Consider the following 27,132-nt stretch of genomic DNA (forward strand, 5'->3'; position numbering starts at 1 on the left):
AAGTTAAGAGTATCATTATTATTATTTTTTATTTTATTTTTCCATATTCATATATTGAATATTTTTAAGTTAAAATTTCACTATAATGCTAGTTAATAGAACATCTTTTGTTAATAAGTTAAGAAAATATATCACTCTTAAAAAAATAAGAAAATTAGAAAGTTATGACAAGTATATTTCCAGAGAGCGAAAATATTATTTAAGCCCAAATATGGAAATATAATATTACATAATTTAATTATTATTATTACCATTATTATTCATTATTTGATATCAGTTATTATGTTATACATATTTAAAAATTCTATATAATTATTTTAAAAATTTGAATAGATAGATCCAAGAGGAGCTAAAGTAAGGAGAAAAGCGTTTAGAAGGAGAGTTATTTCTGGCTGGTTCAGTTCTGAAGAATATTGTGTTTGATCATTTGATACAAGGTTGTGTAAATGAGATACGAATGTTTTGTGTGGATTTATTATTTTAGTATGATTAATCATAATTCAGGGGGAATTGTTGGATATTTATTCCAAATTCATAATTCGGCACTTATTGGAATTATATTATATTCACAGCAAGCTTGCAAAATATATGTGATTTTATGATTAATCATAGTATTATTATGTGTGAATGACCTTGATCCAGTGATTAACAATGGAGTTCTTCATCTGAGCTGAGACAGTAAAATGTCAGATAATTCTGGAGTATGTAGCTAGTTGGAAGATGAAATTTAAGGTATCTGCCGGGATAGTATGTCATGGAAGACAAGAATAGGATCCATGTGTAATACTAGGAATAATACATATTAGTTTAAATAATGTTAGTTAGGATTAGTGTAATCCCAGTCATAATTAATAGTATTTGTATGTATTTACTTAATGTTATACAAGTCGTATAAGTTGGTTATATGTGTTACTTTTGTGTAAGATAAATGATGGTTATATGGTTTAACATGACATCAGCCACATTAGACGTTACAAGAATAGTGTTACATGTGGGCTTGTCAATCAAAGACCATATATGACTTTATAAGTTTAGTACCTCCTCTTTTATAGAATAACTGACATTAGCAGAAATGATGTATGCCATACAAGGTTTTGAGCTTTGAGATGACGTCTACATGTAAGATAAATTGTCAGGCGATTTGGACCTCGGCAGGACTCTCACACACAGACCAAGGAAGACCACACATTACTTTTTCTCCACACAAATCTATTCATAGACTTTTTGACAACCTAAGCAGGTGTTTTGCTCTCTGAAACCTAGCAACGTCATTTCCTGCTTCTAACTAGACATTTTACACTGCACTGAAGGACACAGAGGAACACACATGGCTATATTGCCATGAATTCAAGCTGAACACATCTTTTCCATGAAATATTGTTTTACCTACACTGAACTGAACTGTTATACCTTTTACATTGTATTGTTGATGCCAAGTGTGTTTGAATAAAATCACACTTTGTTTTTAAAGTCAGTCTGGCTATCAATGCTAAAAAAATCGAAACGCCTAAAGAGATTAGAATATTAGATATATTCTATATTTTACAGTATACATCTATGTCCAAATCTAGCTCCATGACATAGGTTGGCCCACACTGGTGATTACCTCAACATGATGTTGGCATTGTGTCAATTGTCCATTCAATACCCACCTCAAAGTATCATAACAACATGTGGAGGCTTATACACATCACCATGGCTAGTGTTTGGGGAGGGGGGGCAGCTGTTTTTTATTTTCACATAGGCTGAAGCCACATTGCAAATCTGACAAGCAGATCCTGTCCCCACCCCCCACAAGCAAAAGTCTACTAAGTACTTTAGTTATGTGTTACTTAACACAATACATACTCATTCACAGGAGGGAGGGGCATTTGAAATGGTGAGGGCCTATGATAGGTGAACACACTTTTTTAAGGAGAAATTACGACATCTCAAATTCTCATAGACACTGAGATGAGTAAACCCTTTAGGGGACTTCCCTGGAAGAATGCCCATGTCCAAGACATGGACACGCTTATTTAGGTTATTGGTGACAGGGCGCCTAGAGATGTTAGTTTAGGGGGGAGCTCTGACATTCCCTGAGCACAACTTTTAGCCTATTTATTACTTCCCAAAAGCTAGACAAGCAAGAAAGGGCACAATCTCTATTGTTGGTGCTTTTAAAGAGGTTTTATTTTTGAGGTGTTTTATCATGTACATGCTAAAAGTGACTCTTCTTTACCCATCTTGGAATCTGTACCAATGGAATTTTTGGGATCACATGTTAGAGCTAACATCGAAGGCTCGACACATACATAATTGATCAAGCTAATGATGTGTCGACGCCCTTTTCACACTGGGATGACTTGCGTGATGACTTAAGGCCCGTACACACGTACCGATCGTCAGCCAACGATCGGCCGTCTTTTGTCCCTGGGCTGTCGGTGTCTGTTGAAAAGTGCAAAGACAGCACAAGAATTTTGTCCGCCGACTACAGCCAACTGCAGAACTGATGTCATGTAATGGTTAACTTTCCCTGTGTTTTTTCTTTTCTGAGCATGCCCAGTCTTGCAAATCTGCGGTCTGTCGTCGGAATTCTGTACTGACTGGCGAACAATCGGCCGCTCTGGTGTCGGCATACAAAAATTTTCATGCTTGCAAGACAGACTCTTGTCGGCAGAATGTGCGCTGACGGCTGTCGGATGCACCATACTAACAAGCGTACAATCGGCAGATCTTTCGTCCGCCGACGTTTGTATGCCGACGATCGGTACGTGTGTACGGGCCTTTAGGCTGGCCATACTCAATACTATTTTATTATAATTTGCTGAACAATTTGAGAAATTTAACTTCAAATATGTAGTACAAAGGCCTGCCTAATTAGATACAAGTGAAAGTGTTATTTATCTTTGACCTCATTATGTGGTTTGTGGTAAATCGAACAGAAAGTGTACAACAAAAGTTGAACATGTATGGCCAGCCTTAGTTGCCTGACAGGTCACACTCCATTGTGTGCAATGTAACCCTTCTAAGCAGAGTGACTCAAGTTGCTGCACCGTCTTAAAAAATTACTCCACTACTTGTGTGTGACTTTGGAGCAGCTCTTACTGCCGGCTCACACTCTTGCTATGACAGACATCAGATGTGATCAGGAGCACGATGCTCCTAAAATCACATGCGACGTGTGTGTTTTGCAAATTCAGCCATACAGTTTGTGTGGCTGAATTATTAACACAATCACAGTCAAATCACACAGAATCCTTTTTTGTGGTCCACAGCAGAATTGGATCACATAGTGGTTCACAGCAGTGCCATCCGATTCATGTGCGACCTGTAAAATCCCAATGCGATCTGATCTGGGGGTGTTGTTAACTTGCAATGGACACCCCCATGGATTCACATATGCCAGTGTGAGATGCCTGTGCTGTGAATGCGATCCATGAACATGCAGGCAACTCGCAGTGTTATCACATCAGTATCAAGTGAACACACACTAATGTCTTGCCTTTTTTGCTTCTTTATCCAATGCAATCCTTTGGAGACATGACCAGGCCATATTTTCATGCTCACTCATTCCATCTCAGGTGAACAAATTAGCTGCTGTCTGCACATCCATCTTATGATGGTGACTCTCAGCCAAACATGTCGACCACCAGAGCTTGCAGTGTGTGTGTATGTATGTATGTATGTATGTATGTATGTATGTATGTATGTATGTATGTATATGTATTTATACCTAAAATTGTGTTTCAAATTTATTTAGGGAATATCATGTTTCAAATCTTGCATCTATGAAAAGGGTTAATCCATTTGTGTTTAAATAGACAGATTCTAAAATGTATTAGCAATATGTAACTTATTTGTTGTTTTATATTTGTACAAAACTTAAATATTATTATATAATATATATATATTATATATATATTATATATATAAAATATATATATATATATATATATATATATATATATATATATATATATATATATATATATATATATATATATATATATAAAAATAGCTGCAAGAAGAAGGGATCCCCTGAGGGTTTGGGACTTTACCGGTACTCAAATAAATGCAAAAAATGTAAAAAGATTATATCGTTTATTGTAGAAAAAAATCACATACATAAGGAAATAATGAATCACATAAATGGGCAAACAGTTCCATAAAAAGCACAGTACAAGTACAAACAAATATGTAATAGAGCAGTACAAATACCCAAGGCGTTTCGAAGCTGTATGCTCCTTCTTCAGGGGTAAATTAGATTGTATACTGCAATTTAGATTCTATAATAGAATGACATATGTTGGTATTAATGAACATGATAGAAGATACTATTCACAACATAGTAAAAATATTGAATACAATAGTCATAATTGACAAGTCATTAACAAAATTGTAAACTCACATGTATTGTACTTGTGTTAAACGCATTCTGTTTTGCTCTATTAAAAACACATAGGGGCAGGCTCATAGACTTGTCCGCAGGCTTCCAGCATATAGTATATAAGGCTGAGATCTTTTCTCTAGCCAAAAGAAGAAAGAAAAAAAGAAAAAATGAGAAAATGCATTATAGACAAGAGGAATGGAGTGTGAGGCGATTAACCCCTCCAATGGGTGTCACTTACTCCGTAAAAAGGTCGATGGTCTAACCAGTGTGTGGGCTGTGTGTGGCTGGAGTCCAAAAGATCGGAATTCAGGTCAACATTAGTCAATGTATAAATTCCTAAAAACAAAAATATAAAATAGGGAATGTGTATATAATGTACTGTCTGTCTAATATTGCTCCAAGAGATAAATCAATAAAGATTGAATGTGGTTGAAAACTAAAAAATCACCCAAGAGAAAAGGAGTGTCGTTGTATCAATTAAGAACACCATTGGTATCAGATATCATAGATGCTAGATGAAGGGGGTGATTGATTACACAGCCAAAGCTGTGATTCAGTTAAAGCATAATAGCCAACCAAGAATCCATGCAAGGAAAGGTGTACACAAAGGGGAAAGAAAGAAAGAGATCTAGTGGTAGAAAGAAGTATCTTGCCCCCAAACTAGACAGTCACCAGCAAAGGGACAGAGACTCATGTTTCAACCTTCAAGAAGGAGTAGATAAGTGGTTAATCACAAGTAGTATTCGTATAATTTACCTTTGTACAGCAAAGTCTAGGCTTGGAGTCTGTTCAGAGATTGACTGAGCCGTAAGCCGGATCAGTGAGACTGAACCTTTTAGTGTTACCTCTTATATACTGATGCTGATGGCCTGATAGCTGGATCCATTAGCGAAGTTTTTCAGTCAGATAGGTGTATTAGTCTAGCTGATTCAGAGTAGGGCTCACTGAGTGTCCGGAGCTCGGCGCCGCCTCTACCCTCCCAAATGATGGAGGGGCGGGACCCGCAGCATGGCGGCGTCAAGCCCACAGGCTCTCACCGGCACGGAGAGCTTCCTGACAGAACAGCGCAAGCTGTAGGGGAAGCAACTGCGCATGTGCGGGGGCTGCAAGAGCCTCGGATGGATGAACTGCCGCAGATGCGCACAGACTCGCATAAAATAGATGCAGTCGCACCGTGCCGTGTCACACATAGCATGGACTCACTGGAAAGGAAGCTAAAGCCTCAAAGTCCGATAAAAAGAAAATAAATTGTAAATTAATAAAAACATGAAACAAGCATGAATGGAGCAATATTGTCATCAAATGATCTAGCCCCACATAAGCAGCCTGTAAAGCCAGGCGAATCAGCAGGGTATATTGCATATTTTGTTGGCAGATTTGCCATTATTCATATATAGCATATGGTTGTTAATTAACCCTTTACATGTAAAATGTTTGAAAAATCGTAAGCCTGCAAACAGATCAAGAACCTGTCCATGAAGACAAAAACATTCATAATGAGACAATGGAACTAGTGTAAGAGGCAAAGTACATCCAGGGTTGTTAAACAGGGTGACAATAGAAAGGTATATAGGTGTATGAAAAAAAGGTGCGCTGATCTGTGATTAAGCTGCTACCAGAAAAAAAATGATAAAAGTGTAAATATGGATGGTGCGCTAAATCTAATAAAACATAAGTATAAACAAATGAATGTGACCAAAACGATTATAATCATGAAAGTCCCAAAATCCAAAGTGATGAAACTCCTTCGATTATAAATATGGTGACACATAAACAGGTGTAAATAAAGGTGATATATCAAATAATGGTGTTGAAATTCCTCCACCTGGTGAACTTCCTCCTTACCCGGCGGATATTAGATATGTGCAAAATATAATGTTCCAAACAAACACTCCTTGTGACCACACAAAAGAAATGTGCTCTTCACCATATGTGCAGAAACCAAGATGGCCTCTTACCAGAACAATATGTAAATGCCACTCTGTGAAATCATAAGGATTATCAAACTGCTTCTCTCCATATAAATAGGTATGGCAGGTTCCCAAAGTTCAACAGGGCTCATATCATCCTCTCCAACACGTACATGTAAAGCAATAGTAGCCAATAGTGCATTACCCTTTTCAAAACATTTATTGAAGAAAAAATGCACTTACATGTGGATGGTATATTCTCGCTTGAAACAATAATACAGAGCAATGAGGAGATTCTAGGATACTCGTGTCCGGCTGCAGCGCGGACCCCGAGTGACGCTGTGACGGCACGCCTCATTGCGTCACTCCATTATTTGATATATCACATTTACACCTGTTTATGTGTCACCATATTTATAATCGAAGGAGTTTCATCACTTTGGACTTTGGGACTTTCATGATTATAATCGTTTTGGTCACATTCATTTGTTTATACTTCTGTTTTATTGGATTTAGCGCACCATCCATATTTACACAATAAAAAGGTATAGACAGGTACCGTTTATGTACATAATAGATGGTATATGTATACATAATAGGTAAAAATCAAAAACTCTAGGTATCAGATGGGAAAGTTGCTGGGTGTATAAACTCATTAGGCAGAGACAGAGAACTCAAATGAGGAACATGGAAATCGCAGTGACTGTCGCCAAAGGAATGATGGTAGAATCTAATTATCTTTCCATTCCTCCTGAAGTGAACCCTTCCAAGAAGGGTTTGAACGACACCATGTCGTTCAGTCCAGGTGGTTGGGTCGCCCTAAGTTGTACTATCCACCTGAGTTCCATTTGGAGGAGGACCTTGTTCCAGTCCACTCCCCTGGAACTCGGGTGGATCCGGTCCAGAATCAAAAATTTGATTTTAGGAAATTTGCCGCCATGTACTGTGGTGGCATGGCGGCCCAGGGGGAGATCAGGGTCACAGCTTTTCATGCCAAGGATGTGGCGATAAGCTTTTGTTTTTACCATGCAAACAGATCAACACCAAATCCCCTTTCTGGATATCACTATCCATAAGGGAGAAGATGGTGCCCTCTGCAGCAGCCTGTTCCGAAAGTCCACGGCCGGTAATATGATCCTACATGCGTCAAGTTTTCACCCGAAACCATTAATTAATTCTATACCCTATAGTCAATATCTACGCATCAGACGTAACTGCTCTGATATTGCAGCTTTTCAAAAAGCCGCCGATGGACTCCGGGACAGACTCCTGCGGAGAGGCTACTCAAAAACCTCTTTGAAGAGGGCATACAAAAAGCAACCACCAAAAAGAGACAAGATCTAGTTTTTACATCTTCTCAGAAGGAGAAAAATAAAGCAGAAACTATCAGAATTATTACCAAAATTTTCTGATCAGCACTCCAAAATAAGGCAGATCGTGAATAAATATTGGCACATTCTAGCAATGGACCCAGTATTAGGTTGTTATGTACCTACCACCCCACAATTCACCTTCAAAAAAGTTCCAGCATTGAGGGATAGACTTGTGAAGAGTGAAAATAAAGGCCTTCACAGTGACTGTCCCTGTAAATACAAGGGCACTTTCATGTGTGGGAGCTGTAAGTACGGTAAGTTCATGTACACCACAAAAAAATCAAATTTTGCCAAATGGGCTAAACTTCCGACCGAAACACTTTGCAAATTGCCGCACCTTTGGTGTGGTGTACTTGCTACTATGCGATTGTGGCTGCTATTATATCGGCAAAACTAAGCTAGAATATTGGAGGCGAGCTTATCGCCACATCCTTAGCATGAAAAGCTGTGACCCTGATCTACCCCTGGGCCGCCATGCCACCACAGTACATGGCGGCAAATTTCCTAAAATCAAATTTTTGATTCTGGACCGGATCCACCGGAGTTCTAGGGGAGGGGACTGGAACAAGGTCCTCCTCCAAATGGAACTCAGGTGGATAGTACAATTTAGAGTGACCCAACCCCTTGGACTGAATGACATTGTGTCGTTCAAACCCTTCTTGGAAGGGTTCACTTCAGGAGGAATGGAAAGATAATTAGATTCTACCATCATTCCTTTGGCGACGGTCACTGCGATTTCCATGTTCCTCATTTGAGTTCTCTGTCTCTGCCTAATGAGTTTATACACCCAGCAACTTTCCCATCTGTTACCTAGAGTTTTCGATTTTTACCTATTATGTATACATATACCATCTATTATGTACATATACGGTACCTGTCTATACCTTTTTATTGTCACCCTGTATAACAACCCTGGATGTACTTTGCCTCTTACACTAGTTCCATTGTCTTATTATTAATGTTTTTGTCTTTATGGACAGGTTCTTGATCTGTTTGCAGGCTTCCGATTTTTCAAACATTTTACATGTAAAGGGTTAACAACCATTTGCTATATGTGAATAATGGCAAATCTGCCAACAAAATATGCAATATACCCTGCTGATTCGCCTGGCTTTACAGGCTGCTTTGTGGGGCTAGATCATTGATGACAATATTGCTCCATTCATGCTTGTTTCATGTTTTTATTAATTTACAATTGATTTTCTTTTTATCAGACTTTGAGGCTTTAGCTTCCTTTCCAGTGAGTCCATGCTATGTGTGACACGGCACGGTGCGACCGCATCTATTTTATGCGAGTCTGTGCGCATCTGCAGCAGTTCATCCATCCGAGGCTCTTGCAGCCCCCGCACATGCGCAGTTGCTTCCCCTACAGCTTGCGCTGTTCTGTCAGGAAGCTCTCCGTGCCGGTGTAACGTGAGAATTACCTACCCCGTGAGAAAAACCTACCCTCGTCACTTCCGGCCAGGAACAGCTGAGCAGCGCAGCACTGCGCATGCTCAGAGCCCCGGATACCTAATGAAAGAGCTGAGGACGTGACTAGTGCGCATGCGCACTAGTAGGAAATTATCACGGTGTCCGTGAAAAAAACCTACCCACGCCACGCTTACATTAAAACAAGTGTGCTGCAATACGAGTCATCTCCGATCCTGTCCCGGTCACTCCCCTGATCTTGGCTAGTAAATATAAAAGTGGCTCTCGGCTCCGTGATTTATGTTCTCATACACCCGCCGCCGTTTTTATATTTAGTAGCCGAGATGAGGGAAGTGGCCAGGATAGGAGTGGAGATCACTCGTATTGCAGCCCAGCTGTTTTAATGTAAACGCCGAATGACATACAGTGCCATGTGTAACGGATCTTTGTACCCCAGGTGGGCACATCCGCCGGATCTGTGTCTCCTGTCCTCCAAACGCACCCACAGCCTGCGGAGAAGCCATACCCAGCCCGTAACCCCTCAATCACGAGACAATCCACACAGGTGTTGAGTGTTAACCATGCAGAGCTTAAACTGTTTATTACATTCCAAGACACAGTTTTACATACAGTTAGGGAAACTCCCCTTAGCCTTTCCATAGAAGGGCGGGGGGGAAGGGAACATAGACCAACCAATGAGAACTGAACATTTGTACATTTGAAACAAGCAGTCTTAATACACACCCCCTGCGGAGAGATGTCTCCAACTCAGACCATTGTCTGCCATGAATCCACACACTTAGACACAGAAACAGGAGGGGGGGGGGGATGGGTTGTAACATTACATTACATTAACTCAATGCCATGAGTCAGTTGTTCAGAGGATGAATAAAGGGAAAATAAAATGCAATGTCCCAAACTCATAAGAAAATGACACAAAGGGATGAAAATGCATAAAGGGCTTGATAGACATAAGACAACTGGATTACATGGAAAGGAAGAAAAACGGCTGATAGATGAGGCCATAGCGATGGGGAGGGAAAAGGGGAGGGAGTGGGAGGAAGGGAGGACCAGTCCCCCTGCTGTATGACTTGAGCAAGGGTGCCAAGGCACAAACGTACCAAAACGATGTCGTATATTATGAAGGTTCTTGGAAATTGTCTCACTAGTAGAGATGTACCGAACGGTTCGCCGGCGAACTTCGAACGTTCGCGTTCGCCGCTGCGGGCGAACATATGCGATGTTCGGTCCGCCTCCTATACATCATCGAGGCAAACTTTGACCCTGAACATCACAGTCAGCAGACACATTCCAGGCCAATCAGCATACCTCCCTCCCACACCCTCCCACCTCCTATAAATAAGCAAGGGCAGCATCCATCTTAGATCATTTCTGTGTTACTGAGAGCAGGGAAAGTGCTGGTGCTGCTGTTATAGCTAGGGACAGTTCCCGGTCTTGTTAGCCAGTGTTCTTGGTACACTCCTGCTGTAAGGACAGCACCCCAAAAAGCCCTTCCTAGGGCTGGTATTTGAGTTTTTTTTTGCATATATATATATATATATATATATATATATATATATATATATATATATATATATATATATATATATATATATATATATATATATATATATATATATATATATATATATATATATATATATTGTGACAGGAAGTCAGGTAAATCTGGGAATGTAGTCACTGAGAGGAGACATATTCCCACCTGCTTTGAAAAGTTCACTAATTATTATAGGGTGTCGGCTGCCAAAGGCAGCAGGAAGGTGTAAAGAAGTTGAAAGGCCTTCAGCTGTTCAGAATGAGGAGATCAAGGCCTCTATAATTTGTCCAGAGAAAATCTATTGAGTGCTGCCTCCTGTCGCCGTGTGGGCTGGGAGAGGAAGGCAAACAAACGGCTGCATCCTGACGCCATGTGGGTAGAGGACAGTCCTGTGTGCCCCCTGAAAGCTGAGTGAGCATGGGGAAGACCTCCTGAAGTGGTGTGCGCTCAGGAGGGTAAAAAAAAACGAGTGAAGACGTCTCAAAGGTGAGAAGACGAAGTGTTTCTGTGTGAAAGAAAACAAATGGACATGTTCAATGGACAAAGTTTGTGCTGTGTGAAAAGCAAACAAATGGACATTTGAGTGTCTGCTGTAGGATCAGCAGTGTCGGCCCAACAGTAGGTTGGGAAGACTTCTTAGGTAGGTTCCAGCGCGAGAAGGTAGCCGCCCACAGAGGCAAGGATTTATTTTGTCTTTTATTTTATTTTGGCTGTTTTGACGCTTGCAATTGTGTGAAGTAAATTGCATGAATAAATCAGTCTTGTTTTCAACCTCTGCTCGGCTATCTCTCTGTGAAAACGCACCCCCAAAGGGGTCATCCACGCCTACCACCGAGCTAATCCCTCACATATGGTGGAGGTATGCAGTGGGCATAAGCAGAGATCCCTGCAAGGAAGTGCAAATGTTTGATGAACTTTATCTGGTGCATGAGATTGCACAATCTATGTGTGCAGGAGAGAAGATCCTGACAGAAAAAAAAAAAAGTGTTTTAAAGAGACAGCGGTCTCAAAATTATTTGATGAACTTTGTTGTGTCTGGTGCAAGTGACTGCACAAACTGTGTGCGCAGGAAAAGAGATCTTGCAAGAGAGAGAAAAACTACATGTGTTGAAGAGACAGTGGTCTGAAAATTTTTTGCTGGACTGTGAAAAATTTGTTTGTGGAGTTATTGAAGATGGGGCGATCCAAACGCCTGAAAAATGCAAAGATAGATGAAATGAGAGACCGAATTCTATGGATGGAGGGGATGCTACCATTTGAACCAGCCCCATCCATGCCTGAACGGAATCGGCTAAAGAGAAAAGTTGTTGTCCCTAGCAACACTGGGGCAAATGAAACTGCTTTGGAGACGCAGGGTTCTCAGATGAAAAGTAAACTCAAAATGGGGGAGATGCTGAAACAGCGGAGCTTTGCAGCTCAACAAAAGGCTCACCAAGAGAGCATGGCAGGCTGGAAACAGAGACGCCAGCAGCCAATGGAGGCCATCGGTTTGGAGAAAACCGAGTATGTGTGCAGGGCTGAGTTGGATGCCTTGCAACGGAAAATGGAAGAAAAGGAACAAGCCTTGGAATTGCTTAAGATGGAGCATAGAAACTTGCAGGAAACGAATGAACTACTCAAGTCTCATGTGTCACAGTGGGAAGAAACCACTGCTCTTCTTTTGGTCGAGTTGCAAAAACGTCAAGACACTATAAAGGAGAAAGATACCATCCTCATGGAAAAGGAAATTGAAATTCAGACTTTGCAGAAGCAAAGCATGTGTGAAATGTTGGAGTTGCGTAATCAGCTAGAAAAAAGTCTTCAGTGTTTGGAAGTTACAAAAATAGACCTGCAGGAGTCGCAGGAACAGAATGTCGCTCTGAAAACGACATTGTCTCTCAGCGACAACGAGAAAAGTGAAAGAGAGGCTAAATTACTGAGTACTGTGTATGAGCTCACCACTTTGAGCAATGTGGTAGATGAATTACGTGCAGACTGTGAAAGTTGGAAAGGTGAAGCCCAACGTTTCCAGCAGCAGTTAAAGGAGAAAGAAGCCTGTGTGGCAGAATTACAGTCTCATTCCCAGAAACTAGCCAATGAGGTGAAGGCTCTTATGCAGGGAAAAGGAGATTGTGAACATAAGAGGGAAAAAGTAGAGGCACGGCTTCTGGAATCGCAAGTCAAGGTGTCAGAAGGTGACCGATTGTGTGCTAAGCTGTTAGAGAAGGCAAACCGATTGCAGGTTGAGTTGGACAGTGTCACAAATCGGCTTTCTCAAGCAGACAGCAAATCTAGAGAAATTGCGGAAGATTTTTCTATCTTGGAATCGCAGCTGCAAGACACGCAGGAACTCTTACAGGAAGAGAGGTGTCAAAGGCTGAGTTTTAGCACAAAGCTCAAACAAATGGAAGATGAGAAAAATGGCTTCCTGGAACAATTAAAAGAGGAGGCGGAAGCAAAGAAAAACCTATCAGAGCAAGTCGCAACATTGCAAGCTCAGATAGCGGATATGAAAAAACGCATGGAAGAAAGCGTTGGGTCATTACAGTGTGTTGAAGATGTGAAAAATAAGTTTGATCAGATGCTTGGTGAAGAGAAGACTGTGTCTGCAAAATATGCAGAAGAACGCGCCCGTGCAGAAACGGAGGTGCGTGATAACGAGAGCAAAGCCCTGTTCTTGGCTCGCTCTTTGGAGGAAGCTCTAGAGTGTAAGGCTGAACTAGAAAGTGTTGACAAACAGCTGCGTACAGAAATTGAAGAATTGGTCAGCTCCAAGGATGATGTTGTGAAAAGAGTTCAGGAGCTAGAAAAGTCTAAGCGAGCCTTAGAACAGCAAGTAGAAGAGATGAAGATTCCGTTGCAGGAACTGGAAGAGGAATTCCAGGCAACAGAGGATCTGTCCCAAAGAGGGGATAGTGTGCCTGATGCAGTTTTTAAAAGGATCAGTGTTTTGGGGTCTGTCCTGAGTGAGCCTCAGAAATGTGATGACATGTGGCTTGAATCACCCCTTTGGAATAAACCGTTCCTTCAAAAACTTCAAGCATTGGAAAATGTATCATTAGAACTTCAGCAAACAAAGGAGCTGAGTAAGAAATGTGATGATTTCTCAGTTCAGGCTGAAAACCTAGTGGGGAAAACTAAGGCTGTTGGTGAAAACGTGAAGCAAATGAATAAGTGCCTTTCAGGGAGTGTTTCCAAAATGCAACTGGTGAAAGACGGGTGGCAGAAGTTTGATCGTGATCTTGAGATGCATTCCATGTGGAATTCAGATAGAGAAAAAGAACTAGGTGACCTTGAGCGGTCAAATAGTTCAGCAGAAAGTGCATTGAAGAAACCTGTAAAAGAATGTGTTGCAGTTCCATGCTTCTTCACTGATGCAGAGAGGAGGTCTATAATGGATACCACCCAGATCGCTGGGTTCAACTGTGTTGTTGCCTTTGACCCCTATGTTGGTGGAAGGAAAGTTGATGATGTTCTGGTTGGCTTCTTCTGTGAAGAGTTTGGCAAGAAATATAAACTCAATATCAAATCAAATAGTAGGCCTTTACTGCGACTCGCTCAGGAGGGCGAAAAGTTTAAAAAGTTGATGAGTGCAAATGCTTCAGATCTGCCTATGAATATGAAATGTTTGGTGAATGATATTGATGTCTCCGGGAAAAGGAACAGGGGTCACTTTGAAGAAATGTGTGACAGCCTGTTGTCTCAATTGGAAAATCCTCTGCACAGCATCTTAGAGCAAGCAAAGCTCAAGAAGGAAGATCATTCCCTTTTACAACAAAAAGTCAATGATTGTGTACAGCTGTATGGAGAGGCAACTCAAGTCACAGAGGGATGTCAAGAGTCCCTACTTGGAACAAAGCTTAGTGAAGCAAAGGTTCTCAAAGTTTTGTGGAAAACATTTATGGATTGCAGAGAGAGGCGTCTTAAGAATGTTGAAGACATTAAGACTAGCCCAATTGAGTTGCCTATGGATCACGGTCCTCCATGGTGGATTGGACAGACGGTTATGAGGGACAAGCTGTCTGACATTTATGAGAAAGCTGTCAATGAAGATGACAGAAACGAGAAGGAGCAAAATGATGCCAAAAATGCAGTTGAAGAATGTGTATATGAGATGAGAGACAAACTGTGTGGCATTTATGAGAAATCCGTCAATGAAGATGACAAAACAGTTTCATCCGGAAGCTTGAGGATAATAGGAGGCTTATCAGTGAGTCAGCAGTGCCTGACACATGCGTGCCTGGAAATATGGGTCCCAACCCTAGGGTTGAAACAAGAGGGGGGGGTATGTGACAGGAAGTCAGGTAAATCTGGGAATGTAGTCACTGAGAGGAGACATATTCCCACCTGCTTTGAAAAGTTCACTAATTATTATAGGGTGTCGGCTGCCAAAGGCAGCAGGAAGGTGTAAAGAAGTTGAAAGGCCTTCAGCTGTTCAGAATGAGGAGATCAAGGCCTCTATAATTTGTCCAGAGAAAATCTATTGAGTGCTGCCTCCTGTCGCCGTGTGGGCTGGGAGAGGAAGGCAGACAAACGGCTGCATCCTGACGCCATGTGGGTAGAGGACAGTCCTGTGTGCCCCCTGAAAGCTGAGTGAGCATGGGGAAGACCTCCTGAAGTGGTGTGCGCTCAGGAGGGTAAAAAAAAAACGAGTGAAGACGTCTCAAAGGTGAGAAGACGAAGTGTTTCTGTGTGAAAGAAAACAAATGGACATGTTCAATGGACAAAGTTTGTGCTGTGTGAAAAGCAAACAAATGGACATTTGTGTGTCTGCTGTAGGATCAGCAGTGTCGGCCCAACAGTATGTTGGGAAGACTTCTTAGGTAGGTTCCAGCGTGAGAAGGTAGCCGCCCACAGAGGCAAGGATTTATTTTGTGTTTTATTTTATTTTGTTGTTTTGCTGCATGCACTTGTTTGAAGAAATTGGAAGAATAAACCATAAACCTGTTGTTTGCAAGCACTTTTGGGCTATTTCTCTGTGAAAACGCACTCCCCAAGGAGTCATCTACGCCTACCACCGAGCTAATCCCTTACAATATATATATATATATATATATATATATATATATATATATATATATATATATATTTATTTATTTATTTATTTATTATCTCTGGATTGAAATTTATGGTTCAGCTTCCTTTCGGTCCCCAGATTTTATTCTAGATTCCAGAGTTCGGCAGTGCATGTCTTTTCTAACTTACTGGGCTCTATGTAGTCCCTGTGCAGCATATGATGTTTATCTATGCTATACATGTTTGTATGACATTTGCTATGTCACACAATGCATACTATTTTTGTTTACAGACCCTTGGCTCCACCTATTGTCCGACGGGGTGGCACCTACAGAAGACTGGCCCAATCTATACCTTACAACCACCTCCTTGGAGGACCCCTATGGGCCCCACCAGGGACTGTTTGGTTTGGAGCCATGAGGCAGTTTGTTGGGAGATCCAATCTGTGGTCCAATTTTACTATCTATTAGGCACAACATTCTTAAGTGTGGTAAGCTGTATGTTCTTTCATGATCCTATATATACCAATACAAGTGCTAGAATTATGGATTCTTTCCCCATTATTAGGATATGTACTGATATATTCTCTTTTTTCACTAATATATCTTTAAGGTTTCAATGTAGTCCTGGCTCTGTTTAAGGGGTGAATATTTAACACTAGAGTTCCTGATGAAGCTGGAGCAATCCCGCGAAATGCATTGAACAAAAGCTATCACCCGTCTGACTACTACCACCAAATATGTTGTATTGTAATACCTTTCCTATTTTCTATATGTCGACTTTTATACTTCTCTGAATAAATATTGTTAATTTTTCATTTGCTTCTTTCTTGCTTACCTACAAACTTCTGACAAATTAGTCCGATATAGTCCCAACCTTCTTTCCTATCATCAGTGGATTCTGGGATCACTGATGTGGAACACATTTTTAATTCAAATAAAATTTATATATATATATATATATATATATATATATATATATATATATATATATATATATATATATATATATATATATACACACACAGACACACACATATACACATATTTAATTACTATTAAATAAATATAAAATTTACATTATATTTCTTTTTGGGATCCTGAAATCCGAAATTTTTTTTTACACTAATTTTTAATTATATATAAGATCTTCAATAATTTTTTCGTTAATATACACACATATACATACATACACACACACACACACACACACACACACACACACACACACACACACACACACACACACACACACACATATACACATACACACAACATAACGAGAAATATTATGTAACTATAGATATAGGAACAGGTTCACATACAGGAAGTTTATAGAATAGGGGAACTGACATATACTAGGCAGGAAGTGCACGCGTGGGAAACTACACTAAAGAACACTCAACTTGGACACCAGCTAGATAGGCGACAGACCCCCGCTAACTGAGAGATCTCGCACATTCAAATGTGTACATTTTCACACACACACACACACACACGTTACCTTGCAGATGAACACCACAACAGCGGGAGTATAGAGTGATGGCGCCATGTTGCTCAGAATTGCGAGAGGAAGTGTACACATTCCGGAAACGTGTGCACCCAATAATAGAGTCGTTTCCGGTTGATTTTGGAAATGTGAGCACGCATTTTAAAATGTTAGCGAATTCGTAAATACAACAGTAAACATTGCCTATACACAATAGGGCTGCGCATCTTCACTTACCTCACGATTCGATGCGATTATGATTATTAGGGTCGCGATTCGATACGATTCGATTCCGCGATGCATCACGATTACTGCCCAAATAGTTTTCAAAACTTTATAAAAACAAACAAGCAGTCACAAATAAAAGAATCCTTTTTATTTTCATTTGCTTAAAAGGACACTTTCCTGGACCCTGTCATGGCCCGCAAGCCCTGCATACTTTAGTGCACTTGCACTGCAAACATATAGGAAGGTCTGAAAATGCAAAGAGCATAGCAGAGACAGACAACAACACTAGTATTTTACTAGAAGTAACAGTAAAATTAGTAAAAAACTGTAGTAGTGCAGTTTACTGCTTCATAAAAGAAAATATTAATATAAGCCAGGTCTACCACCATTTAAAGTACAACTAAAATCCAAACTTTTTAAATTTTGGATAAAGTTTTGCCTATAGTTGTACTTTAAAGCCAAGATAGAAGAAGCCAGCCAGCCAGCCAAGCTAATATTCTTGTGAAAATGGTCATCATAAATTCCCACAAAACATTATATATAAATACTTTTATGTGAATATATGCGTTGCAATAAATTCCAGGTGTGCCATAACCTGTCCTCTACAAAACAGAGCACTTCCTGACTAGTAGCAAACATCAAGGGTGAACCTGGCAATAGTGCACTGCTGCATAACTTCCATGTTCACCGTGATGTTTGTTTCCCTCTGCAACTGCCAGTCAACTCAAGTGAGTTGATGGGTGCTAGAGGGGTGTGCTGCCTTCGCACTATATTTCATGTGCTCTGCACTCAGCAGTGTCTGTCCCTTTAAGACCCTCCATTTTCCTGTAGCCTAGGGGCGGGTCTTCTCCCTTCTGATATGGGCAAGTCTAGACTTGTATATCCATTACAGCGTGAGACTCCAAAGGGAACAGACATAGGACCTCTCAAGCTAATCTATTGCAGTCTGATGAACACCAAAAGCCTGTAAGTAAAGGATTTGCTAGTTCAGCCTGTATAGAGGGATGTTAGATCTTTGTATAGATAATGTGTTCTAGTATGTAGTAAGCACATGTTAGTTAGTCCCTATCTTCTGCATAATTATGTATAATGTATGATGTTGAATAGCCATACTTATACCTGTCTTTCATATGTTTGTTTTACAGTTTTACCACATTCATACTTTCATTATCATATCCACTCTCATGTCCACCACATATCTGCTTATTCATATGTAAAGGCACATGTATGGATTATACCTCAGTAAAGGCTGCATCAAAGAAACCAGCGCTTCCTTTATTGAGATTTGGTTATTACTTGATGTGAAGCTGTGTACCTCAGGCAACACACAGCCGAGACATTACAGTAAAAAGGCTTTAAAACGTTATCAGAAGCAGTTAAGCAGCTTTGAATCGTCCACAGCAGTAAAAGGACTCATAAATCCAGGCTGTGTGGGAACAAAACGAAAGTGAAACTAATTCCACAAGGCTGTGTTTTTCAGTCATCATTATCATCCACTGCTAGCAAAATGGAGAAGCAGGACACAGAGAACAACACTCTATCAGTTAACCCTCAATGCTCCTGTAAAGAGGAAGACACATGCAGCTTGCCAAGAACTAGGTCTAGATGCACAACACTGTCCGGAACATCCAGTCAAGCAGATCTGATTCCAGCTAACGCCGGTGCAGCAAGATCTAAACGCACTAGTTCTAGACATTCAAGCATAACTAGTTCTAGACATTCAAGCATCACCAGTCTGTCATCAGTTAGCGTCATAGCAACCAAGGCAAGAGCAAAAGCAGAAGCAGCCTGTGCAATGGCTTCCTATGCAGAACAGGAAGCAGAATTGATGAGAGAGCAAGCAAAAAGTGAATCTGAGGCACTTAGGAAAAAAGCAGAAGTGCAAGCATCTTTACACTTACTCAAACAGCAGAAAAACGCTGCAGCAGCCTTAGCAGAGGCAGAAGTTCTTGCAAGGGCTGCCGAATCTCAGTTCGCTGGCATAGAAACCCAGACGTCAACCCACAGCGCAATCCAACGCACCCGTGAGTACGTACAGTCACAAGCAACCATGTACACTGACCAGCCGTCCAATGACATACCTAGGTCATCATTGACTCCACCAGCAATAAGCAACTTTGATACTACGCCACACCGCAAGACTGAATCAGAACCTCAGCATGAGGAGTCAAGTGGTCGCATGCTCAGAGACCAATCTGTCAACCCTCCAAGAGTGCAAGCAGATGCTGATATAATCCCTCCTCAAGCGAATACAAGCCTGGATTATAGCAGAAAGATTTACAACAGACGAGAACAGCAACCTAACCAAAATGGACTTAGTCAAGCATCTAATAAGCCTTACCAGCCGCAGCCATACCCTGAGTTTACACCCAGGAAGTATTCATCAGACGCAGCAAGAGCTACAGAAGTCGCAAGATTCCTGATGCGCCGTGAGATCGTGAGCGCTGGTCTCATGAAATTCGATGACCGTCCAGAAAACTACTGGGCCTGGAAGTCCTCTTTTCTGAGCGGTACCCAAGACTTAGATCTGACAGACCGAGAAATGCTTGACCAGCTCGTCAAATGGCTAGGACCAGAATCCACTGAGCAAGCCCAAAGAATCAGGTCAGTACATGTTCATGATGCAGCAGCAGGACTTGCTATGGTGTGGCAGAGACTAGAACAATGCTATGGATCACCTGAAGTGATCGAGGATGCGCTTCTGAAGAGGATAGAAAACTATCCAAGAATAACAAACAAGGACAATCAGAAGCTGAGAGGTTTGGGGGACCTACTCTTAGAAATAGAAGCCGCTAAGTCTAGTGGATATCTGCCAGGTCTCTCATACTTGGATACAGCACGTGGAATTGATCCCATAATCGAGAAACTTCCTTACAACTTGCAAGAAAGGTGGGTCACTCAAGCATCAAGATACAAGAAAGATCGTCTAGTTGCGTTTCCACCGTTCGCTTTCCTTGCTGAATTCATCGTAGACCAAGCAGAAACACGCAATGATCCAAGCTTTGCTTTCCTGAACAAGAGAACGGCAACCTTCCCAAAGGTAGAACAAAAACCTCCAGCGCTTTACAAAGAACGCAGAGCAACAGTTTATGTACGGAAGACAGAAGTCCCTACTGAATCTGCAGCCAATCAGGAAGACTACGCAAGTAAGAAAGTGGAGGAGCCAGACAAAATATGTCCGATCCACAACAAGCCTCACCCACTAAGAAAATGTCGCAGTTTCAGAAGTAAGACATTAGAAGAGCGCAAAGCTTACCTTAAAGACAATCGCATTTGTTTCAGATGTTGTGCTTCAATTCAACATCTTGCAAAAGACTGTACAAAAACCATACAATGCACAGAGTGCAACAGTGACAGACACCTGTCAACACTGCACCCAGGACCACCACCATGGAAGCAAGAAGTTCCAGCAACTCAAGAAGATCATGGTGGGGAGCAAGGCGAGAGTACAACGCCAGCGGTATCCTCCAAGTGCACAGAGATCTGTACAGAACAGGGCCGTCCTAGATCATGCTCCAAGATATGCTTAGTCAAGGTGTATCCTGCAGGTTTCAGAGAAAAGGCAATCAAGATGTACACAGTCTTGGATGAACAGAGTAACAGATCTCTAGCAAAAACAGAGTTCTTTGACCTCTTCAGTGACAGAGGAAGTCCAACTCCATACACCTTGAAGACTTGTTCTGGAGTTGTAGAGACGACAGGGAGAAGAGCAAACAACTACATCATCGAGTCATTAGATGGAAAGACAAAGGAGACTCTTCCTACCCTCATAGAATGTGATGAGATACCAGACGACAAGTCAGAGATCCCCACACCTGAAGTTGCTCGTCATCACCCTCATCTAGTGAGAATAGCCGACCAGATACCAGCACTAGATCCAGATGCTGCAATCACCCTTCTACTTGGGAGAGATATCCTCAGAGTGCACAAAGTCAGAGAACAGTACAATGGGCCACACAAAGCACCATTTGCACAGCGCCTTGATCTCGGATGGGTCATCGTTGGAGAGGTATGTCTAGACGGACTGCACAGACCAGCAAAGGTAAATGTTTACAGAACACATCTGTTACAGAATGGTCGTACATCTTCTTTTTACCCATGTACCAACAGTCTACACATTAAAGAAAGATTAGGTAACCCAACACATCAGCGGAGTATCCAGAGGTGCATGGAAGACTTAGCCTCAACTGGAGATACAGATGAACTGGGCTGCAAAGTGTTTGAAAGAACACGAGCCGACGACAAGCCAGCACCCTCGGTGGAAGATACACTCTTCCTTGAGATCATGGACAGAGAAGTCTTCAGAGACAAGTCAGGCAGCTGGGTAGCCCCTCTACCATTCCGGTCACCACGCCATCGCCTTCCTGACAACAGGGTACAAGCTGAAAAACGCTTCACATCGTTGCAACGCACTCTACAAAGAAAGCCAAGTATGAAGAAACACTTCCAAGCCTTCATGCAAAAGATCTTTGACAACGAGCAAGCAGAAAGGGCATCACCACTACAGGAAAACCAAGAACACTGGTACTTACCAATATTTGGGGTGTACCATCCTCAGAAACCAGGTCAGATACGTGTAGTATTTGACTCTAGTGCAAAGCACGAAGGCATCTCACTAAATGATGTCCTTCTCAGCGGACCTGACCTGAACAATACACTCCTGGGAGTACTCATCAGGTTCAGAAAAGAACTCATAGCAATAACAGCAGACGTACAACAGATGTTCTACTGTTTCCTTGTTCGAGAAGATCACAGAGACTACTTAAGGTTCCTGTGGTATGCAGACAATGACTTTAACAAAGACATCGCAGAGTACAGGATGAAGGTACATGTGTTTGGAAACAGCCCTTCTCCAGCTGTAGCTATCTACAACTTGAGACGAGCAGCACAGCAAGATGAAGGACATGGTCAAGAAGCCAAACAGTTCGTCATGAAGAACTTTTACGTAGATGATGGACTTGCTTCTTTCTCCAGCAACGAAGAAGCTATTAAGGTCTTGAAAAGTACAAGAGAAATGTTGGCAGAATCCAACATAAGATTGAATAAGATAGCCTCCAACAGCAGCAGAGTTATGGAAGCATTTCCAACGGAAGACCGTGCTAAAGACCTCAAAGACCTGGATCTAGGAACAGAATCACCACCCTTGCAAAGAAGTCTTGGGCTTAGTTGGGACCTGAAGACTGACAGTTTCACCTTCAAGGTCGCCAGAGAAGAGAAGCCATTTACAAAAAGAGGTGTCCTATCTACAGTCAACAGTCTTTATGACCCCCTGGGATTCGTAGCACCTGTCATTATGCAAGGCAAAGCTCTTTTAAGACAGTTCACTATTGAGCAAGAACAAAGTGACTGGGACGTACCTCTACCTGAAGAGAAGGAAATGCAGTGGAAGTTGTGGAAAGACTCATTGTTAGAGCTTGAACAACTCAGCATCCCAAGACCGTATGCACCTGTTTCCTTATCTGCTACAAAGAGAAGAGAAATATGCGTATTCTCTGACGCTTCCAATATGGCTATCGCAGCTGTAACCTACCTTAGGGTAATAGACACTGAGGGACAAAGCCATGTCGGGTTCATCATGGGAAAATCTAAACTGGCTCCGAGACCCGCTCATACTGTCCCACGTCTAGAACTTTGTGCTGCTGTCTTAGCTGTCGAGATGGCAGACATGATTATGACAGAACTGGACATTGAGATCCATGCAGTGAACTTTTATACAGACAGCAAGATTGTGTTAGGATATATTTACAACGCTTCAAGAAGATTTTATACATACGTGGCCAACAGAGTGACACGTATCAGAAAGTCTACAAGTCCAGAACAGTGGCATCACATCAGCACGGACAAGAACCCAGCTGATCACGGGACAAGACTGATGTCAGCCGCTGTACTCAAGCAAACTAACTGGTTCGTAGGTCCTTCCTTTCTTGGTAAGCCAGAAACCAAGGAGACTACTCAGGTAGAGACTTTTCAGCTCATAGAACCAGATCAAGACAAAGAGGTAAGACCTCAAGTTGCAGTTTGCAAGACTTTAGTTACAAGAGACAGTCTGGGCGCCCATAGATTTGAAAGGTTTTCCAGCTGGAAGTCGCTGATCCGTGCCATCGGAAAACTTATCTGTCTAGCCAGATACTCCTGCAGAGCTACCAATACTGATCAGCGTAGCAAAGACCACCTTGAACAAGCCAAGGTCACGATAATCAGATGCATCCAGCAGGAAGTCTTTAAAGAAGAAATCCAAAGCCTTCTGAAAAAGGAAGAGATTTCTCGACACAGCTCCCTCAAGAAGTTGAACCCTATCCTCGACGAAGACGGAGTGTTAAGAATTGGAGGTCGCCTGTCGGCAGCGGATATGACTATCCAAGAGAGACATCCCTTCATCATACCCAAGAATCATCACATCACTCTTCTTCTAGTGAGACACTATCACGAGCAAGTCGCACATCAAGGACGACACTTCACTGAAGGAGCAGCACGGTTAGCAGGATTGTGGATCATAGGAGGTAAGAGACTAGTCTCCAGTGTGATCAGCAAATGCGTGATCTGCAAGAAGATTAGAGGGAAACTTAAGGTTCAGAAGATGTCAAACTTACCTGCAGACAGACTTGCTTCAGATCCTCCGTTCACTCATGTAGGTCTAGACGTTTTTGGCCCTTGGAACATCTCTTCTCGCAAGACCAGAGGAGGCAGTGCTGAAAGTAAGCGTTGGGCTGTTTTGTTCTCTTGCCTGAGTACCAGAGCAGTTCACATCGAAGTGATTGAATCTTTATCCACTTCAAGTTTCATCAACGCCTTGAGAAGATTTTTCTCTATCCGAGGACCAGCAAAATTGATTCGTTCAGACCGTGGTACAAACTTTATTGGGGCCTGCAAGGAATTGAAGATCATCTCTAAAGACTCTAAAACAGGTTCCTATCTTCAAGACCAAGGATGCACTTGGACTTTTAATCCTCCTCACGCATCGCATATGGGAGGAGCTTGGGAGAGGATGATAGGAGTAGCACGTCGCATTCTGGATGCTATGCTCCTGAAGGTTGGATCCACTCGCCTCACACATGAAGCTTTGACTACACTAATGGCTGAAGTCATGGCCATTATAAATGCCAGACCTTTGGTTCCAGTGTCCACAGATCCGGAGATGCCGGCAGTCTTGACACCTGCAATGTTGCTGACCCAGAAGATGCAACCAGTGACAGCTCCCACAGGAGACTTTGACCTCAAGGACTTGTACACCAAACAATGGAGACAAGTTCAAAGTCTTGCGGACATTTTCTGGAAGAGGTGGAGACAAGAATACCTGGTGACACTGCAGTCACGCAAGAAATGGCAAGATGACAAGCCCAACTTACAAATTGGAGACGTTGTCTTACTAAAAGACACTCAGGCCCACAGGAACGAGTGGCCTACCGGACTCATTGTGGGAACTGATCCTAGTAGTGATGCTAAAGTTAGAAAAGTTGAAGTTAGAGTTGTTAGACAGGGCACTCCCAAGGTGTATGCTAGGCCAATTTCTGAAGTCGTTTTACTTCTGTCCAATGGTTAGTGGCATAACAAAAAGTATGCCAGGTGGGGAGTGTGCTGCCTTCGCACTATATTTCATGTGCTCTGCACTCAGCAGTGTCTGTCCCTTTAAGACCCTCCATTTTCCTGTAGCCTAGGGGCGGGTCTTCTCCCTTCTGATATGGGCAAGTCTAGACTTGTATATCCATTAGAGCGTGAGACTCCAAAGGGAACAGACATAGGACCTCTCAAGCTAATCTATTGCAGTCTGATGAACACCAAAAGCCTGTAAGTAAAGGATTTGCTAGTTCAGCCTGTATAGAGGGATGTTAGATCTTTGTATAGATAATGTGTTCTAGTATGTAGTAAGCACATGTTAGTTAGTCCCTATCTTCTGCATAATTATGTATAATGTATGATGTTGAATAGCCATACTTATACCTGTCTTTCATATGTTTGTTTTACAGTTTTACCACATTCATACTTTCATTATCATATCCACTCTCATGTCCACCACATATCTGCTTATGCATATGTAAAGGCACATGTATGGATTATACCTCAGTAAAGGCTGCATCAAAGAAACCAGCGCTTCCTTTATTGAGATTTGGTTATTACTTGATGTGAAACTGTGTACCTCAGGCAACACACAGCCGAGACATTACAAGGGGAGTTACAAATAGAAGCTTTAACCGCTTCCATACAGAGCAGTTAGACACCCTTCCTGCCCAGACCAATTTTCAGCTTTCAGCACTCTCACACTTTGAATGACAATTGCTCAGTCATGCTACACTATAACCAAACAAAATTTTTATCATTTTTTTCACACAAATAGAGCTTTCTTTTGGTGGTATTTGATCACAACTGGGGTTTTTTTTTTTTGTGATATATGCAAAAAAAGAGCAAAAATTTTGAAAAAAAAAAACACTTTTTTTTTAGTTTCAATTATGAAATTTTGCAAAAAATAAATTTTTCTTCATACATTTGGGCCAAAATGTATACTGCTACATGTCTCTGGTAAAATTAACCCAAATTAGTGTATATTATTTAGTCTGTGTGAAAGTTATTGAGTCTAGAAGCTATGGTACCAATTACTGAAAATTGATCACACCAGATGTACTGACTGCCTATCTCCTTTCTTGAGGCCCTGAAATGTCAGGACAGTACAAATACCCCCCAAATGACCCCTTTTTGTAAAGTAGACAGTCCAAGGTATTTAGTAAGAGGCATGGTGAGTTTTTTGAAGTTGTAATTTTTTCCCACAATTCTTGGGAAAATGAAGAAAAATTTTTTTCTTCTTTTTTTCCCCACAAAGTTGTCAATTTATAAGCTATTTCTAACACATAGCATGTACACAGCAAAAATTACACCCAAAAATACATTCTGCTACTCCTTCCGAGTATGGCGATACCACATGTGTGAGACTTTTACACAGCCTGGCCACAAAAAGAGACTCCACGTCCAAGAAGCACATTCAGGCGTTCTAGGAGCATAAATACACATAAAACTTTCTTACTACCTATCACACTTTTCAAGGCCCTAGAGCACCAATACAATGGAAAAGTCCACAAAATGACCCCATTTTGGAAAGCAAACACTCCAACGTATATTCTATGAGGCATTATGGGTCGTTTGAACATATCATTTTTTTCCACAGGTTTTTGGAAAATGTGGGAAAAAAAATGAAAACTTTTTTTTTTTTTACACAAAGTTGTCAATTTATAGGATATTCCTAACACATAGCATGTACACAGCAAAAATGACACCCCAAAATACATTCTGCCACTCCTCCTGAGTATGGCAATACCACATGTGTGAGACTTTTTCACAGCCTAGCCATATAGAGGGGCCGAACATCCAAGGAGCATCATCATGCATCCTAGCCACTTGCCTAGGCCTATTTTTGACATTTGGTGTTTACAAGCTAAAATCAGTTGTTTTGCTAGAAAACTGCTTAGAACCCCCAAATATTATATATTTTTTTTAGCAGAGACCCTAGAGAATAAAATGGAGATTATTGCAATATTTTTTATCACACCGTATTTGCGTAGCGGTCTTCCAAACGCAATTTTTTGGGAAAAAATTCACTTTTTTTAATTAAAAAATAAGAAACAAGTAAAGTTAGCCCAATTTTTTTCCATAATGTGAAAGATAATGTTACGCCGAGTAAATAGATACCCAACATGTCATGTTTCAAAATTGCGCACGCTCACGGAATGGTGACAAACTTTGGTACTTAAAAATCCCCATAGGCGACAATTTAAAAATTTCTACAGGTTGCCATCTTTGAGTTACAGAGGA

The 27,132-nt window shown here is 41.4% G+C and overlaps 1 protein-coding gene across 1 annotated transcript; it reads left to right on the forward strand.

The window, feature by feature from the left end:
- Nucleotides 1-22,789: 22,789 nt before the first annotated feature.
- LOC309563229 (uncharacterized protein) lies at nt 22,790-24,874 on the forward strand (the record flags this gene model as incomplete). The annotated part of the gene is made up of 2 exons (XM_082267613.1): nt 22,790-23,617; nt 24,554-24,874. The coding sequence occupies exons 1-2, from the start codon at nt 22,841-22,843 to the stop codon at nt 24,872-24,874; spliced, it is 1,098 nt and encodes a 365-aa protein (XP_082123739.1). The 5' UTR covers nt 22,790-22,840.
- Nucleotides 24,875-27,132: the final 2,258 nt, after the last annotated feature.

The sequence above is a fragment of the Pelophylax lessonae genome, assembly GCF_965119305.1.
Source record: "Pelophylax lessonae genome assembly, chromosome: 1".
In the NCBI taxonomy this organism is placed as follows: Eukaryota; Metazoa; Chordata; class Amphibia; order Anura; family Ranidae; genus Pelophylax; species Pelophylax lessonae.